This window comes from Notamacropus eugenii, chromosome 2 (genome assembly GCF_028372415.1).
Source record: "Notamacropus eugenii isolate mMacEug1 chromosome 2, mMacEug1.pri_v2, whole genome shotgun sequence".
In the NCBI taxonomy this organism is placed as follows: domain Eukaryota; kingdom Metazoa; phylum Chordata; class Mammalia; order Diprotodontia; family Macropodidae; genus Notamacropus; species Notamacropus eugenii.
In genome coordinates this window covers 218,411,174-218,430,196 of record NC_092873.1, presented here as the reverse complement: position 1 = coordinate 218,430,196, position 19,023 = coordinate 218,411,174, and the positions used below count along the sequence as shown (strand labels likewise).

Genomic DNA, 19,023 nt, shown 5'->3' with positions numbered 1-19,023 from the left:
TAATTGATTAACCTAGACTCCTTTATTTCAAAATGGGGAAGGATGCAGTTTTTCTTTTACCCTTACTCAAATGATTAATCCTTAGTGAAAAAATGGTGTAACAGTATTAATTACCTAAGCATACACTAGTACCTTTCAGCAAGACCCACTGTGTTGCTGAGTTGATAATATATTTGCTGATCCATGAAAATTGACACATTATCAAGCATCAAATTGAAAAGCCAAATTTCAACTTTGAATTAATTTGTACATTAATATTTTCTTTTCCCTTTATTGATCCCACACATTTTTTTTTAAATATATATATGCACGTTGTTCCTTTTAACCCAGTATGGCAGTAATGAGAAGCACCACAGGTCTTTTAAAGGTTCTTTCCCTAACAAGCCAACCAGGTATAAACAGGAGTTTTATATCCTTTGGTAAATTTTACTTAGGTATGGTTAGGTTGAGAGAAGGAAAAATAGAGAGACAAATGCTGCGTTTGTATAATGTTTTATGCACCTCACTCTTAAAATACTGTACTGTTCGCATATGTCTCAATAAATGGGCTTCAAAGAGGAGTTATAGCAGTGTAAAAATAGTTTCCCTGATTTCACATGCTCTTTAGTGCTCCCAGGCCTCAAAATGGCTTTTAAAATTATTTTTTCAGGCTCTTAGAGCTATGTACCCCAGATTGTGATGGGATATATATTGCTCCACCCAGTTCCCTAGGGTGAAGTTGAAGTGGAGGGAAATTGAGACAGCTTGGCACCATCATACTCCAAGAGAGGCCCAATTGGAAAGATTCATTTTCCTTGCCAGGGAGACATGAATCTGATATATTAAAGGGTCAAGGGAAGATGGAGATGTTTAAATTAAAGAGATGATCACCCTCACCTTCTGAAAAAAAATTTTTGGTCAAATTTATTATTTTCTCATTTAAGAGAAAAGGGTTGGAGTGGAAGGAATCCACTTTCTAGAATTAGCCTGTTCTTTTGACCTTCAAAGAATTCCAGCCAAATTCCCAACGTGGTTAGTAGAATAGGGTCTGAATCCATAATCAACATACCAGGACCAGTGCTTCATGACCATCAGCAAAACTTTTCTTCATCATCCAGGAATATGCTAGTACAAGTTTCTAATTTATATTCTGATATGACAACTCCAACTCTAGCTGATATATCTCCCAAAGCACTAGAGAAACTTCTGACTTTTCTACAAGTAATGAGTTGGGAATTTATAGTAATAAAATTTTAAATATTATTTTACAGAATCATATATTTAGAGTTGGAAGAGAGGTTATCAAGTCCAATTCCTGAATTCTGACAAGGAAATGTAACTAGGCCTAGAGAGATTAAGTGCCTTACCCAAGGTCACAGAGATTAGAAAGAGGATTTGAATTCAGATGTTCTGCTCCCACAATGGGTTAAAGATTTAAGATATGAAAACTTCAGTGCCATACAGTAAAAATTAAATTATACGTTAACACACTCAAAAGTAATTTCTAGCATGACGATTTTTATTGGATACTCAAAGTCAGTATCAAAATTTGGATTTTGCTAGTGATGCTTGTATTCAGTCATCAATTCTAGAGGGGAAAAAACTTTGTTGCTGAGTTGTTTCTAACTCTTTGTGACCCTATTTGGGGTTTTCTTGGCAAAGATACCGGACTGATTTGCTATTTCCTTCTCCAGCTCATTTTATGGATGAAGAAACCAAGGCAAAAAGGGTTAAGTGACTTGCCCAGGGTCACAAGGCTAATAAGTGTCTGAGGTCAGATTTGAATTCAGGAAGATGAGTCTACATGACTTCAGCCCAGCACTCTAACTACTGCCCCACCAAGCTACCCTCCCCCCACCAAAACAAGCACCCCCACCACACACACAACATACAAGCATATTTTTTTCTTTCTTGCTCTAACTCTCAAAATTATAGAAATTCCCAATGTGTCACACCTAAGATTTTCATTAATATCTGCAGCAGGGAAGAGCAATTAAACCTTAACTGAGTTTCTATTTACATTTCTACTCTCCCAAGATAATTATTTAAAATAAGATATTCCACCTTGTTTAGAAAGTCTTACAGAAAATTTTCATATCATGTTTTGTTTTCACAGCAAGAAGCTAGGCTAAACAGCGTTTCAAGGGTTGTCCGCCTGCCCCATTAGAGCAGAAGACTTCAACTAAACACTTAGCAATCACAAAAGACATATAGGAAGACTTACACAAATTGGTGTAAAGTGAAGTAAGTGGTACCAAGAAAATAATATAAACTACAAAAATATACATGGTAGAAAAAAATCCAAAGTAAACACTGTGTACTTAGGAATACTACAATTGCCACAAAGAAAAGATAGAAGACTATACTGCCCTCCCTTCTTTGTAGAGGTGGGAACTGTGAGCATGATCACAGCATTTAATGTGAGACCTGGTCAATGTGTTAGTTAATTTCACTGAACTATTTTTTTCCTTCCTCTCTTTCTTTTCTTATTCTTTATTTAATAAATGGATCTTTGAGTGGGGAAAGGAGAGAGCTTCTTCAGAACTAAAAATGATATAAAATTTTTAAAAATATCAATAATTCTATTTTTTAAAATTAAAATTCTTGAAACAAAAGAAACGAGTTTAGAGGAGGACACAATAGAAAAGGGAAATTCTGATACTGCCCTTTCAATTTACATATTTATTTTAAAAATAAACTATATACCAAATTTCATGGTTTCATATTTAATCCATTTTTGTTCTTTGCAAATTGGAATCTTTGTGTTTGTTGATATTTAAGTTCATAATTTTGTTAAATTCTAAAAACATGCTCAAAACACATTTGGTAAGTCAAATAATTTCCAAGTTGGAAAGAACCTCAGTGGCTATATTGTCCAACCCATATTTCAAAAACAATTCCCTTTTCCAAAAAACAAAAAAGTAATCATTCAGTTGTTGCTTGAAGATTGCCAGTGGAGGAGAAAGACTGGATAAAGAGAGAGGGGGTCCTGAGCTGTATTCTTATTTGGCTCCTGTCTCTTAAAAACAAACACAATATGTCCCTAAAAAGAATAATGGTCTAACTTACATCCATGTTGCAAAACATTAATATCTCTGGGGATGGAGGTAGTCTTTCTAAAAGATTTCATTGAGAACCCTTCTCCCTATTAATACGAGTACAAGTTTAGTTCAGGACTGTATCACCTCTCACCTAGTCATCTCAACAGCTTACTTGGTGTCTCTGCCTCAATTCCCTTGCCACTTTAATATACCCTCCCCATTGCTAACAAAGTGATTTTGCTTAAGCAAGATCAGCCATGGTACTCCTCTTCTCCAATGGCTTCCTATTGTTCCTAGAATGAAATATAAATTATGGTTTAGCTCTTAAAGCTCTTTATCACCTTGCCCCCAACCCATCTTTCCAGCCTAATTTGGACATTACTCTCCCTCCTGAAATCTGTGATTCAGCCAAACTGTCCTTCTCTATGTTCCCCACCTGGTTCTAGTGCTTTTCCATTAGCTGTCTTCAGTACCTAGAATGCATACCCTCCTCACTTCCATCCCACAGAATACTTCTTTTCCTTCAAGACTTAGCTCAAGCACCACCTTCTAAGGAAGTCTTTACTGGTCCCCTCATCTTCTAGAGGTCTCCCTCTCGAACTATCCTGTATCACACTGTTTTGTATTTATTTATGTCTGTTCTCTATTGAACATATAAAAATGCATACATACATACATACATATACATATTTCTTGACTCTCAGACAGGATGTAAGCTCCTTACGTAGGGATTGCTTCACTCATTGTGCTTGTATCCCTACCATTTATCACAATGCCTAGTACACTCAGCTATTATTTCTCAGTCACATTTGATTCTTTGTGACCGCATTTTCTTGGCCAGTACTGGAGTGGTTTGTCATTTCTTTCTCCAGTTCATTTTACAGATGAGGAAATTGAGACAGTTAAGTGGCTTTCCCAGGGTCACCAAGGTACTAAGTATCTGAGGCCAGATTTGAACTTAGGAAGAGAAGTCTTCGTGACTCCAGCCCCAGCACTCTGTCAGGCCCAGCACTGTGCCACCTAGCTGCCTTGCCTAGTACATACTAGGTATTTAATATATAGTTCATTTACGGATTGAACTTTAAAATTCCAAGGAAATCTTGTTCCACAGAAACTGAATGTCTCACTCTCCAATACTGGTCTATCCAGCTCCTTTAAAAAAAGAGAGAGGAAAACAACGATAGCAAACGACTCAGAAAAAAACAGCTAAGAGGCTGGCTTCCATCTAGAACCACAGGTTAATGCAGGTAAATATCCTGTTGAAAATGGTTGACTTGGTCAACTTTGTTTTTGAGGTGTTTTTCAGTTATGTCTGACTCTTCAGTGTTTCTTGGTAGTGCTAGAGTAGAGTGCCATTTTCTTCTCCAGATCATTTTATAGATGAGTGAATTGAGGCAGACTTAAGTGACTTGCCCAGGGTCATATAGCTAGTGTCTGAGGTCACATCTGAACTCAGAAAGATGAGTCTTCTTGACTCCGGGGCCAGCACTCTATCTACCTAGTTGCCCACTGGTCAACTTTGGGTACTTGTTAATTTTTTAGTAATAGATATCTTACAAATACACAGGGGAAACAAATATATTCCAAAATGTATTTTAAGGGAGGTAAAAAAAATGCAAAGGAAAAGATAGGTATGATCCTATGGTCTAAGACAAGCCTACCAAAAAGAGGTAAGAGATTCTCAAAAATGGAATTTTGACAATGCTATCTAAATCAATGCTATTGCACAAGGGCGTCCAAGATATGCTTACATCTACAAAAAGCACATTCAAAAAAGATGAAAGCAAGAGAAAAAAATGTGTATATCTATCTACACACATATATAAACCACCCCTCAGTTGTGTATCCTTCATTTTCAGAGGACCAATGACATCATGGGGTGATGTCTTAACTTGAGAGTGAAATTAGATTTAAATGAGGTAGAGTTGTACAAAGTTGTCAGCCTCATTCTCCCTTCTAGAGTCATCAAAGTTCAGTAACAAGAAAAAAGTCAAGATGACAGAGAGGCAGTGGGTGATGTTGGCATCTTCAATGTCTGAAGCTCCTGTTTCAGCTGCCATCATGGCCATTAGAACAATTTGTTCTCCTCTGCCCATTTTGGGGAAAGTCTTCACATGTTTGGGGTAAATATGCCAACTCCCCAATGGGTTTGAGGCCTATTGATTACCCTTAATCTGGTGTAGTCAATAAATGAACTTCTCCCCTTTCAGAAGATGCACAGATGTCGTTTGATAACTGTCTGTTGGTCATATTGTCAGGTGTTTGAATGGTGTGATAATAGTCTTTCAAAGTGCTGTTGAGTTAGAACTCTGTGGTATACTAAAGGTGTGACCTGATCCTTAGGGCTCTTCTATCTTTCTAGCTTCAATGTCTGAGGGCAATTTGGATATTTGTTCATGAAAGTGGAAGGCAGAGGGAGGCATCTGGAGCAAGCCTTATCCTGACCTGGTCCCTGTGTTCTGCTTATGAAAGCTTGTACCTGAGATGGGGCTGCCTCTCTTTTCTTATATTTTTTGTTTGTTTTTTCCAACTAAGTTACTGATCAGCAACTTTGATATGGAGTAGTCCCAGCAACCTCATGAACTTCAGTTCATGAGATCCTCCAAAGCCAGGAAGGAAGTGGCTTCAGTAACCATCAAAGCAATCTTTTGCAGTTGCAATACCAGCAGCACCAGGAATGGGCTGGCACAAAGAAATAATCATCACACTTGTATCACAATTGGCACAGATTATGCTCACTATAGGTAAGATGTCTAATTAGCAGCAGGAAAAGGTCAGTTCTGAAAACTGTAGGCCAATGTGCTTGATTTTGATCCCTAGGAAAATTATAGAGTACAACGTTAAAGGCATTTTGTGATCCCATAGAAAAGGAAGCAATGATTACTAAAACCTAACAGAAGTTCATTTAAAATAGTCATGATACAGCTAATATGGCAATGTTTTGCATGATTGAACAATACTAGTTTTCTCAAGGTGGGGGAGGAGAGGAGGAAATTTGGAACTCAAAATTATTAAAAATTGCTTTTACATGTAATTAAGAAAAAATAAAAACATTATTTTAAAAAGTCATGCTAGACTAACCTCCTTTCCTTTTTGAAGTATTTATTAGAATCAGTATTGATTTTTTTGTGATTTTTTTGTCTCCTTTCACAAATGGAGGCTGCAGATAGATTCCAAGTTAAGACTTTTAAGATTTATGGTCAAGGGTAACTAGGTGGTGCAGTGAATAGAGCACTGATCCTGGAATCAGGAGGATCTGAGCTCAAATCCAGCCTCAGACACTTACTAGCTGTGTGACCCTAGGCAAGTCACTTAAACCTGACTGCCTCTGGGGGGAAAAAAAACCAAAAAACTTCTGGTCTTAAAGAGAGTTGCTTGGGCCATTGTCACATTTATGATTACACAGCTATTAAAAACGGGAGGCAGGATTTGAATGTTGGTCTTTTCTGACTCCAGGTCCAGAATTCTATATCCACTTGTATAGAAATAGCTGAACCAAGGAAATGTCAGACATAGCTTATTTGGATTTCAGTAAAGCAAGTAACAAATTTTGTGATACCTACCAATATTTTTCATGGGGGTCTGGTGTATGCAAGACCCCATCAGTCAGTGTACAGTAGGGAACTACTTCTCGAATTGGGATGATGAGGAAAGTACATGCATGAATAGTCTATAACTGGTTCTGATTGGCCTATCACATAAGTGGGAGGCTTTTTCCACTAGCTGAGTAAAGTAAACTGTCTTCAAAAGTGCCTGACTCAGCTCCAGCAGGATTTTGGCTGCCCTAGCAATGGGGGAAGAGGTGATTCCACTTGCCTCACAGTACCAGATGAGAGACCACAGGGTAAGGAGAAGGAATGGCTATATGGCTGCCCTCCAGCAAGGCCATATGGTTCCCCCAAAATGGGACCTCCTTGATCTTCTTTTGTCCCTTCCTTTCTGTTCTAGGCAAAAACTCCAAACTCGGGAGTTCAAAGGCTGGGAACACAAGCAACAGAAGTCTAGGAATCTAGGCTAGGTGTTGCAGGCAGACCAGAATCAATATACTGAGAAGCATGGAGTGACCTTTGAGAAACTGGCCAAGCAGAGGCCTTAAGCACCACCACATACATGAAATTTGGTGGATCAATACTTTGTGAGAACGGAGATCAACTTCAAGTCCAATTACCACTTCCCACCTACCCACAATAGACCAAGGTGGTACAAGGTGTATTATGACTCTCAAGTGCAGGGGAAGATGTTGTACACTTGTTCTTGTTATATAGCCTTTGTAAAAGTTGCCCAGTGTTATCTGTTTAAATGGAACTGGGGTGCTAGTCCCTGGGCTCCTAAAAACATGGGAAACAGAACTGATAGGGGCTTAAGGCAATAGCAGAAAAGAAAGACAAACAAATCCCTCAGGATGCCTGAGAACCCTAAGAAGATATGGCAGTCCTGGCCCAGAGGGCCCAAACATAACACACTGCAAAGTCTACACATACAAGGTATACCAGATCTTAGTGTAGGTTTTAAGTTTTAATAGGCTTAAAACTGCACTAAGTATAATATACGAAGTATATATAAAATATAGGGTTTCCCTAAAGTCAGTGCAGTACGTGTGGTTTTCCCCAATAGAAGGTAAGATCCTTGAGGACAATATTTCCTCTCTCTTTACGACCTCAGTACCTAGCAAAAATCCTGCCACATAGCAGGATCTCAATAAATGCGTGGTGAACTGAATTTTTAAATACATAATTTATTTATATTACTAAAACCTACAACACTTCCCATTCAAAAATCTTTATAGTGTGTCCCTACTGCCTCTAGGGTATTGAAAAACCCTTCATAATCGGCCCTTCCCTGCATTTCCACTCTCAGATCATATGCACTGTTACACTTAAGTTGGCCTCTGGGTGTTCTCCATGTGCAGTATTCCATCTCCTGCCTCCTTTGTTTAGCAGATGGTTCACCATGTCTGAAACGCATTCCTTCCTCACCTTTCTCTTTTTGAGATAGGATAAGATCTCTTTTTGCTAGACTGTTTGAATCCCTTCCTTCAGTGCCTGCAGAATGGAAGGATCATTTCAAAAACTTTTTTGAAGATGGAAGACTTTCGAAGCCTCATGAAATCAGTAGTATCATCATCCAGCCCCACAATCCATAGTGACAGACTGGAAAGACATGGATGTGTGTAGACTACCATAATTTAAACAAAGAAATAAGAGATCATTATTACAATTTGACTACAAGATGTCCCAGTCCGTCTAATTCACAGAGGATTTAGTGTTGGTTCTGCACAGTGAATACTGAGCCAGGCAGAGGAAAATAAGAAGTCAACAGCTTTCATCTGCCCAGGAAGACCCTCTAAGTTGGGTTTGTTTTCTTTTGGGGGCGGGGCATTTAGTTTTTTGAGCTTGGTGTTTGATTTACAAAAAGGGAGGTTTAGGCCTCTTAAGTCTTTGGTAAGATCTGAACAGCCACTACTAAGGACAGGATGCTGAATCTTAAATCTCAATAGACATTCTATCCCTTTGGGTACCTTGTCTGTGAGGGCTAGTAATCTTTTTCCCAAATGAACTCCTTTCTACTTCAATCCCCTAAGGGCTGAATCAGAAACAGCATTCTCTCCAGACTCTAAAGGAAATAGAGGCTGTGAAGTCATAAAGAAGTTGGTTGGTAGTACCCATCCTTCCACTTTCTCCAGGTCCAAAACTGAACTCTTATCTTTCCATCCCAAACACTTTCTCTACTACTGTCCAAGAAACCAACCATCATCTTTCCAAACACTCAGGCGTGAGTAGTCCATCCTCATTTTTTCACTATTTTTCATTCTCTATCTAATCTGTTGTCAAGGTCTGTCAATTTTAGCTTAGTAACTCTTTCAAATGGATCCTCTTCTCACCTCTGACACTGCCACCAACCTGGTGAAAGCCCTAATCACCTCACAAATGAACTATTGCAATAACCTGCTGGTTGGTCTTCCTGCCCCAATTCTGTCCCCATACCAATCCATTGTACACTCAAGTGATCTGGTCTGACCCTGTCCCTCCTTTACTCAATTCTAAAGGCTCCTTATGACTTCAAGATCAAATGTAAAATGCTGTTTACATTAAGTCCTTTATAACCTGTCTCTCTTTCTCACTCACACATTTGTCCCCAGTGCTTGGCATGTAGTAATCACTTCATTAATTCTCAAGTATTTACTGAAGCAGCTTTTACATTTTACAGAACCATATCTTCTTTGTTCAGATAGTAATAATAACAATTGAGGCAGCTAGGTGGTGCAGTGGATAAAGCACCAGTGCAGGAGTCAGGAGGACCTGAGTCCAAATCTCACCTCACACACTTGACGCTCACTAGTTGTGTGCCCTTGGGCAAGTCACTTAACCTCAATTGCCTCATCTTGGGTCATCTGCAGTCATCCTGATGAATATCTGGGCACTGGATTCAGATGGCTCTGGAGGAGGAGACTGGTGACCTGCACAGCCCTCCCTCATTGGGGAAGTGGACAGAGAACTGGGGCTATTGTGAGGAATACCCAAGTTCAAATTCAGTTTCAGACAGCAACCACTGATGACATCTTTTACTTCTTTAAAGTTTCTTATTGGTTATATGTCTCAACCCATTCATACTCACTACGTATTGCCCTCCTGGTAATACTCATTTCTAGCTCTTTGGAGGTTGTTGGATAAGTCTCAGACGCTGGTAGATTATAGGAAGGTATACCAAGGGAAACAGCTTTCAGTGAACACTATTCCCCGTTACAGAACAAGGGGGGAAGCTATCAAAGGTTCTATCAAGGTCCTATCAAACTAGGGATTCTAACAGGAACAGAAAAAAAGGGAGTGTATTCCAGGGATGGGGAACAGCATGAAGCTATTCCTCAACTGAAAAATGGTCAAAAGGATATGAACTGGCAGTTTTCAAAGAATAAATGCAAGCTAACATAGGAATTAGTGCTCCAGATCATTCAAGCAACTGAGGTTCCACTACAGGATCAATAATCAAGACTTTTCAAAACTGACAAATGTTAGAGGAGTCACATAAAACGACACATTGCTGGTGGAGCTCTTAAACTGGCACACTCATTCTAAAAAAGCAACACAGAACTATGCCAAGTTACTAAACTCTTATGTATCATTTAGCCCAGCAACCATTATTAAACACACAACTGAGACACATAAACCACCTCCCCAATACACACACACTGTAAAATACCTGGGGTGGGGGTGTCACTCATTAATTGGAGAATGGCTGCACAAATTATAGTGAATTAATATAATTACTCACGTTCAGTAAGAAACGAAAAGGGTAAGGAAAATTGTGAAAATGACATTAGTGTTAACTTTGAAAAAAATGAGGACAGTTTCGGAAAAATCTGGGAATAATTGTACCAATACAAAGTGAGGAAACAGGATTTTTCTCAATGATAAACAATCCTGAAACTTTTAAAAATATTCATTGAAATGACTAACCCCAACTCAAAGGCCTTGTGATGAAATGTGCTATGCATCTCCAGTAGATTCAAAATTCATATACTGTATGTGTATCAGATACATAAGCAATAGGAAATGTTTTGTTTGATGTTTTTCATTAAAAATGGGGAAGTATGAGGCAGGCAGGACAAATACCAAACTAAAAAAAAAAAAAGCATGACGATGTGAGTCACATTACATGATGAACAGTAAAGCCAATGGAAACTACACCTAAGTATATATAGTTCAGTCACTCCAGTCAGGTCCAACTCTATGACCCCATTTGGGGTTTTTCTGGCAGACACTGGAGTGGTTTGCAATTTCCTTCTGCCGCTACTTTGACTGATGAGGAAACTGAGGCAAACAGGGTTAAGTGTGAATTGTCCAGGGTCACACAGCAACTAGCGTCTGAGGCCAGATCTGAACTAAGTTAGATTTCATCTTCCAGACTCCAGGACTAGCTCAAACTACTCTGCTGCCCCTGTACTAGATTAAAGCCCACAAAGGCAGCTTGGGAGTCTAGTTGTGAAGGGTCTTCAATAAAGATTTCTAATTTGTACTAGTGGTGGTAGAAACCACTAACTAGAGTTTATAATGCATGGATGCAGATAAACTAGACAAAAGACACATTGTTTTCGCACAGCATTGACTGGCAGAATTTAGAAAAACTTCCTGTAGAAGTAGCACTGGAGCTGAGGCTTAAAGTGAGCTAGGGACTACAGGAGGCAGAGAACACTCCAGGGATATCCAAAAAGGCAGGTGGAATATTGCGTAAGGAAAACCATTTAACCGAAACTCAAGTTGTTGTAGGCCAAATAATGTGTAAGTTTAGTTAAGATATGGTGAAGACAGATGAACAACTATGTCAAACCTAGAAATTTGTATTTTATCATACATATGTACTGAAGCTTCAAGTTTCATAATTCTCCCCAAATTTTAAGTTATTGTGCAGGAAATGGAGAAGAGGCAGAGAATTCCATTAGAACACTAAAGCAATACTCCAGTTAAGGGTTATTTAGTCATTAACTAGGGTTGTACCCACGTGAAATCAATTTAAGTGATTTCATGGGCACAGAATTAACAAAATTTGACAACATATTAAGAGGGCCTATATTCTTGACAGTTTAGATGCCAGACAATAACATGCCAGACTCATATAAGAAAACTTGATTCTTTAGATCCAATACTGGGTAGACCCCAAAAGAGCCTGGTAAACGCTCTTACCCTCACAATAGACAAGACTCCTACTCCTATTCTCCATTTACCATTAAATGAAGGCACCTTTGTTTAGGTTGCAGAAAACAAGTACTAACGTTGCCTCATCCCTCTTTTCGCAGTCTTCAATTATTTTCAACTTCAAAGCCTGTACCTCTTACTGATTCTAGTTGGGCCTTTCCTGATTAAGAATGAAATGCACTTATGTTGTGACTTTCAAAACTTATTTCTTTACTGCCCATCTGGTGTTGAGCTAGGCAAGAATAATTTTAAATTGTATTATGAATCTATGAAAGCCACTTTAACTAATATGCTTAAGTACTACACTAATCATTAGTATTTGAATGAAGCAGTCTAGAACTTAATATAGGTATGGTTTGGGGGAAAAAAATCATCCTACCCCCTTATGAATTTGCCACCCTCAAACTTGCAGTTACAGAAGGACCAGGAATAATGCCCCAGAGCTATTGCTCTTTGCATGTTAACATTACTTACAACATTTGCCAATTTACAAGTTTTCCCCCTCCAAGATCCTGTTAAATAGATATACAAATACACCACACCTCTAATTTGTATGGAACAGGATTCTGAGTTACTTAAGTTGTCCACATACATTACTGGATTCAAATCATTGTGTTCTTGAAACTCTTAAGATATGACAACTAAGATTTGATAACTTCAAGAACAAATTCTAAAAAGCATATTTTTCTAATGTAGGTTTCCTCAATCTTATTTTAATCTAGATGAATGGAAATCCAAATTTATCAAGTCAAATAATTACTAGCGTCAGGCAACGGTCAAGACATCTCCAAATACCATTATAAGTAAACAAGTCTCAGATTTATATTAGTGGAAAAGTTGTTTCCCTGAAAAACCCACGTTTCATGCTCAAGAACTGTCCCTAAAAATGAGATATGAAAATGCTAAATAACTACTTTTAGGCAAAATCAAGTAATGTGGCTTATCCAAAATAACAGCTAAACAACAAATCAAATCAGACCAAGGCTTTTATTTATTTATTTCTTGCATTTAAAATATTCTTCGATGACATCTTTGGCCTGAGATTCCTTGCCATAGTCCTAAAAGAAATTAAGGAGCATTTTTAAATTTATGAAAATTTTTGAATTCACATTTCACAACCCTAAGCTCAATTACCAAATTACTAAACTAGCAAGAATAGAATTAATTTCTTCAGGAATACACACACTTAATGTTATAAAACAAAAAGTTAACATTTACTAAGCAAAAACTGTAAAGAGAAAAAGAAACCCTTTCAAATTCTATGATAACATCCAAAACCCAATTATAGAATGAATGATATGATGTAGCCATTCTCAGGGACCTCAAGGACCTTAGTCATTGAGGCTCGTACCATGGCTGTACTATTGCCAGCATTTTACTTCTGAAAAACACATTCAGGTAATCCAGATGTAATTTTCACTGGCTTTCAGGATTTTTTTTAACATTCTTTGTCTGATGATGTGCTTAAAATGACATATGAAAAGAAAGAGTAGGTACAATATTTTTTTTTAAAAATCACTACAAAAATTTTCATTTCAAATAAAGGAACTCAAACCATTTCTTCCACAACTGCTTTCCTTCTCACATTGTTAGAAATTAGAAAGTTTTATGTCAGCTCCTTCCTCTAAACAAGAAAGCAAGTCAATTTTTAAGCTCAGTGGTCTAAAGCTGATGACTAAAAGGTGAAAAACAACATCAACTTACCTTAACAACAACGCAACTGCAGCCAACCACTTTACGGGGCTTTCCCTCTCTGTCAATTTTACAGAGGCCTACCCATTCTCCCAGTTTCTTGTTGTCATCAACCTGTTAAAAAATATACATGTTGAACATGGCACTATGGCTGGCACAACAACAAAAAAGGTAGGTAGATGCTGTACGCTCAGATGTATTGGGTGACATGGCTGTTCTCTTCAACATTATCAGTAGAGGGAGCCAAGTTGTCATCATGTACAGCAGTTTCAAAACGGATCCCACTAACTTCAACAGAACTTTCTCGTCCCTTAAGTTTTATCATTTAACCACTGCAAACAAGAAAATAAGTAAAATACAATCCTGCATTACTACAACTGGTTTGCAAAGATCCAAAGAAGTCCAGAAAAGTAAATCCAAAGTTTTTAGATCCCTGTTTAATAACTAAAGGCAATGAAGCAGCAAACTTTAAGGAGAAAAAAGGAAATTAAAAATGTTATCTCCTAGTAATAGCAACTGACCAAATCTTAGTTTATCAGGGTCCTGTTATAGTTGATAGAAATTGGCAATTAAAAATCTCACCTTGATCAAGTTGATTTGGTGTTCAGCACACAGGGCCTCAACCAATTTTACATACATAGGTTCATCACAGTTGGAAGCAAGAACACAAAGATGGGCTTGGCGTCTAAAAGACACAAAAAAATCTTGTTACAGTCTAGAAAAGCATTGTTAAAAACCTGTCATGCTTACATACAGTTTGTCTTAATGTTGAAAGTTTTTTTAAAACACTGGCTACATTGGCAACAAACAGCATGATACTACCAATAAAATACCCAGCAAAGTGCTATATGCCAGGTTTCATCCAGTCCTATAATAGCAACCCAACATAGTGGCCTAAGTCTGGCATTTGTGCTTCTCTAAGTTTGAATTTTCTGCATTTAGTTGTGACCGAAGAGCTCTAAAAGCTTATGGGCAACCAACAAAGCATGCACTCTTAAAACTTTAGCCTGTCTCAGTTTTTATTTGACTTGGAGATGATAATTAACATTAGGATCAACCAGCAGATATAGAGGGTTGTTACCTGTTGCTGGATCAGACATCGAATTAGAATCCATTTTTAAATTGTGCAGCAGCATTCCCAAGGTGCTAAGGTTGAAAGGGACTCATGACAGGCACTGAAGTACATCCAGTCGATGTTTCCAATGGATTGAACTGCCCAAGTCTATACCAAAGTGAATTGAACTGACTTGAAATTCATCTGATTTAGAAAGCTTTCAAAACGTACAATTTTCAAAACCAAATCAGGTAGTATTTAACACATGCAGTTACTTTGCCAAGGTAACTAGTATAGAAAAAAAAATACTTTCAACTACGACCATCAAGTGTATTTTAACTAGTGGCTCTTGTCCAAATAATATTTGATTACTCAATCAGTTGTACCAAGTAACATGAATTAAGCTAACTATTTTGGTTAGTTTATATTCCTGAGTACAAAACTAGATTCCAGTCCAGAGTGCAAAAAATATATTCATATCATGAATAGATTGGGAATTCTTAATCTGTGTGGTCCATGAACTTTTTGTAAATACAACTCACTTCATTTGTAATGCTACTCTATGCACTTAAGACTTCTGAGAAGGTGGGACACAGGTTTTAGCAGCCTGACAAATGTTACATTACACAAAAAGGTTCAGAACCTGTCTTAACTTTTTTCCCTCCAGTTAGATTAAAGAACTGCAATCACTACAGGTTTGTCAGACTATCATTTATCACTCATAAACGGAGTGAAGGGGTATCCGACAATCAAGTCATCATTCAAACACCGTAGATTTCAAAAACATCAGCAGGAGTTACTAGACAAAATTTTCAGTCCTACTTTCACAAATATCAAGTAAACTGCAGTCAAAATCAAAAAGGATATTCCATTCCTTTATAAAATCTGTGAGAATGACCACAGCTCTGTACCTGAGTTGTTATTAAAATTCTACAAAATCTTGAGTCAGTTAAGAATCTACTTGTACAGTTAGATAACCTGAGTGTCTACTACATGGCCTCAGTCTACGGAACTGCACAAAGTTTCCCCTCAAAAAACCAACTCGTTTAAAATACAAAGCACATATATTAATATTCAGTAGAATAAAATCTCCTTACGGACAATCTGTCTTTTATCCCTTCCCAATACCTAAAAGGGTGGGAATACAAATTTGATTTTTATTTTTCTCCACTTGGAAACTTCAACGTTTAAGCATCAACCATTAGAAGCTAGGAATCCCCTACTAGTTATCAAATATGACATACTTGGCTGAAAACTGTAAAACCCCGAGACCTACTTGTCCAAGGCTTTGGCAGCTTCTCGAATTCCACGAGCTAGGCCGTCGTGGATGAGCGCGGTCTTCAGCACTTCTTGGAGAGCGGTGTTCACGTCCATTACACCTCCAGCAGCAATGCTGTAACCAACGAAGGGATCTCGTCAAACCGGGGCTCATCTACCACTCCACGAAGGCCTCGGCATTCTTCCTAATTCCACCCGAGACTGCCGGCCACGTGGAGGCAAGCGTCCCTAGCCATGCAAGGTAGCAAGCTCAGGGATAACCCGGACCGAGGCATGGAGGCTGCGGCCGAGGAGCACACGTGGCCACGGCTCGAACCCGTAGACCCAACAAGCCTCCGGAGAGAGCCTCACCTAAGGTTCACCCCTCCCCCGCAAGCCCCGCACTTACCCTTCCTCGGCCATGGCAGCGGTTCACAGGTGAAGCTAAATCTTGAAAACACTGGAATAAAAACACAAGCACGTCAAGGGAAAGGTCCACGGCTGCTTGCGCCCACCGCAGGAGCCCACGGCGGAAGTCAAAAAGATAAAAATTTAACTTCCCAACGCGCGCGCCCGCCACCCATACTCACCCCGGGAGCCTCTGCCTACCGCTCGACTCAGCGGCGACAGGGAAAGAGGGCCTCTCTCCCCGCCCGAAAGAATTTAAAGGGCTCAGGACCCCTTCGAGCGCATGCTCATTAGCCTCCTCGGAGAGAGGTGGCTGTGGTACTGCCGGGTCTCCAGATTTGGTGTCCCGCGATCTTCTCCGGGCACGACCGTCAGGCACAGGACTGGGCAGGCCAGGTCTGTTCTCCCGGGCCCAGGATAGGACTTGGAGATGAGGCCGGGAGAAGGTGTGCGTGGATGTCCTGATCTGCACGTGGGTCGCTCCTTTCTAATCCTGAGTATTTAGCATGCGTTCTGTGGTCCTCCCCAGAGATGCAGGATACGTGGGGTCTCCCTTTTGACCACGCTCTGACAGACTTTGCACCTCATAGTATTCAGGGCGCGGGGCCAGGGGTCAGGAGGACCTCGGATCAGAAGTGGCCCCTGACACTAAGGGTGTGACTTTGGGCTTGTCACGTAGCCTCTGCTTTCCTGAACCTGGGGTAGTAGACGGAGAGCTGGAAAAGACCGTAGGAGTCTTTGATTCAGCCCACAAATCAACTTCATCATCTGTAAAATGGGGTCATCCCAGCGCCCCTGCTCCCGGGGTAGTGAGGTTCAAGCGAGAAAGGGATCGTAAACCGCTCAGCGCAGCGTCTAGCACGGCCTGAGGGCTGTGTGCTGTTATTATTGTTACCTGGCCAGGACTGTTAGGAGGATCCCGTTTGAAAGACTGGCACACAGTAGGCATTTAATAAGTGTTTATTCTCCAGAGAAAGTCCAGTCTGCCCTCATCTTCCGGAGGACTGGTGATAAAACCTTGCCAAGTTCTCCCTCTTCCACAGCTTTCAACATTTTTCTTAACTCAGCTAAATTTGAAAAAAAAATTAAAAATATCCTCTCCAAAAAAAAAAAATGATAAAATTCATTTTGGTCAAAAACAGGAAGGGAGGGTGATTTCATGTTAATCACGGGCAACAGGAATAAAAAATAGAACACTTGGAAAACTGCTTGTTTTCTGGATGTAGTCTGGTGAATACAGTATAAGTTGTGATGTTTTATCCAATTTTCATGGTAGAAAATTGAAAGGCATTGTTTAGGTGAAAATCCCAACTTAACTATATTTTCTATCTTTTACTTGCCATTCGGTGTCCTAGTGTTGGGGTGAGGAATGGAACTGGGGGATCTTGGAAAACTATGTACAAGGGCAACCCTGAATTTTACTATGGCGGAATTACTATTAGCCCCAAATAAAGAAGAAAAGAAAAATAGCGAAGTATAACTAACTACTCTGGGGAAAAAAAGAGGGGAGGGGAGTGCCTTGGTGGAGAAGGACCTATTGTATAATTTTTTTATAATTTTAGAATTCCTGACCAGGAAAAAAAAGTGATGTGTAGGCTTTGTTTTATACATGAATAATCACATTTCTTATTTAAAGGAGTTATAATAACAGTAATCAAGATTAATATCACAAGAGTGAGGTGTTCTTTTTTTCAAAGTGCTTTCACATCCATTCTCATTCAAAATGTCGACACATTCTTCCACTGTACCACTGCGTCTTGGAAGTTGATGGACACTTACTTAAAAGCTGTATTGTCTTGAACTAACAGGTTTATAATTACTAAGTGATGTTTTAGCAAGTTGCTTGTTGACCTAAAAATTATATCAAGCAACTTCTCACACCCAATGTGTATTGAGTTTTGGCATATGATTCAAGAAGTTTTGTTTTTTGTTTTTTTTCCCAAAGATACTAGGGAAACACAGAAACTGGAGAAGGGGCTTGAAGGCATAAGAGGAAAAGTTTCTTCATCTGTAAAATAAGGAGGATTTAACGTGTTATTTGAAATCTCTTCAAGCTATTATAGAAGTATGATTCTAAAGGTGAGAATGGGAAAACTGTGTAGACATAGAGTTGTTTGAGTCCCTGAACATAGAGTAATGGATGTAGAGCTGGAAAAGACCTTAGGAATCATTTGATTCAACTCACAAAATCAACAGATAAAGAATTGAGGTCCACAAAGATTAAATGACTTTCCTGAAGTCACACAATAAATAAGAGAGCCAGGATTTGAACCCAGTTTTATTATGTATCTTTTTTAAATATCTCTAGATCTACAATAACTTTTCATATTGGTTAGTGGGGTTTTTGGTTGTTGTTGTTTTTTTTTTTTTTTTAGAGTTCTTAATTTCTGCAGTTTCAGTTCCTGAATGGGAGCTTTGTTGTGGGGCTAGTTTCTGTCCCATGCTACACTTTGAGTGAGATGATTAACCCTATTTGGTCTCACCCAGGGTGGGTGTTCCTGGGCTGAACTTTAACCTCTGGAGTTAATTCAAATGGACCTTTGAGGTTCAGAATGCTGAATCTTCAGGGCCCTGTCTTATGTCCTGAGAAAGATGGGGAATTCATTGCCCCTAGATCTGTGATGTCCAGATCTACATGTTACAGCTCCAGTCTCATTGCTGCCTGCTGCACTTTCCAAAAGCCCACCTGTGAGCTTTCCTGAACACACTGGGGCTTTCTCAGGGGAGCCCTCTGCTCATGGTCTCAAGTCACAGAGCTTTGCAGGCTACACATGTCTTTCTCTACTCTGTTTATTCTGGGATAATACTCTACACTGGCACCAACGACATGCTGGAGTTAGCTCATACTGGCTAAGAGCTGATTATTAAATTTTCATGATTAGAATTTACACCTCAGAAATTG

The 19,023-nt window shown here is 39.1% G+C and overlaps 2 protein-coding genes and 3 non-coding genes across 16 annotated transcripts in view; 1 reads left to right on the top strand and 4 right to left on the bottom strand.

Annotated features, from left to right (window-relative positions):
- Positions 1 to 12,678: 12,678 nt before the first annotated feature.
- On the bottom strand, positions 12,679 to 16,427 carry RPS12 (ribosomal protein S12). The gene is made up of 6 exons (XM_072643381.1): positions 16,304 to 16,427; positions 16,123 to 16,173; positions 15,733 to 15,849; positions 13,985 to 14,087; positions 13,415 to 13,516; positions 12,679 to 12,768 (listed from the first exon to the last, which is right to left on the bottom strand). Exons 2-6 carry the CDS (start codon positions 16,134 to 16,136, stop codon positions 12,706 to 12,708), a joined length of 399 nt encoding a protein of 132 aa, XP_072499482.1. The 5' UTR covers positions 16,137 to 16,173; positions 16,304 to 16,427; the 3' UTR covers positions 12,679 to 12,705.
- On the bottom strand, positions 13,010 to 13,136 carry LOC140530653 (small nucleolar RNA SNORA33). Its single transcript, XR_011976081.1, has one exon. It is a non-coding gene; the product is annotated as a small nucleolar RNA SNORA33 (small nucleolar RNA).
- On the bottom strand, positions 13,584 to 13,667 carry LOC140530673 (small nucleolar RNA SNORD100). The gene has a single exon (XR_011976101.1). It is a non-coding gene; the product is annotated as a small nucleolar RNA SNORD100 (small nucleolar RNA).
- LOC140530608 (small nucleolar RNA SNORD101) lies at positions 15,152 to 15,223 on the bottom strand. The gene has a single exon (XR_011976036.1). It is a non-coding gene; the product is annotated as a small nucleolar RNA SNORD101 (small nucleolar RNA).
- A 39-nt stretch (positions 16,428 to 16,466) lies between the features above and the next one.
- Positions 16,467 to 19,023, top strand: part of SLC18B1 (solute carrier family 18 member B1) — a 47,590-nt gene continuing 45,033 nt past the window's right edge. For 6 of the 12 annotated variants that reach the window (XM_072643378.1, XM_072643371.1, XM_072643373.1 and 3 more), the window contains exons 1-2: positions 16,518 to 16,593; positions 18,067 to 18,200. The gene's annotated coding sequence lies outside the window, so the exon portion shown is untranslated. Of the gene's footprint in view, positions 18,201 to 19,023 lie in introns of all 12 variants that reach the window. The other 6 variants (XM_072643376.1, XM_072643370.1, XM_072643366.1 and 3 more) reach the window with 4 other exon arrangements.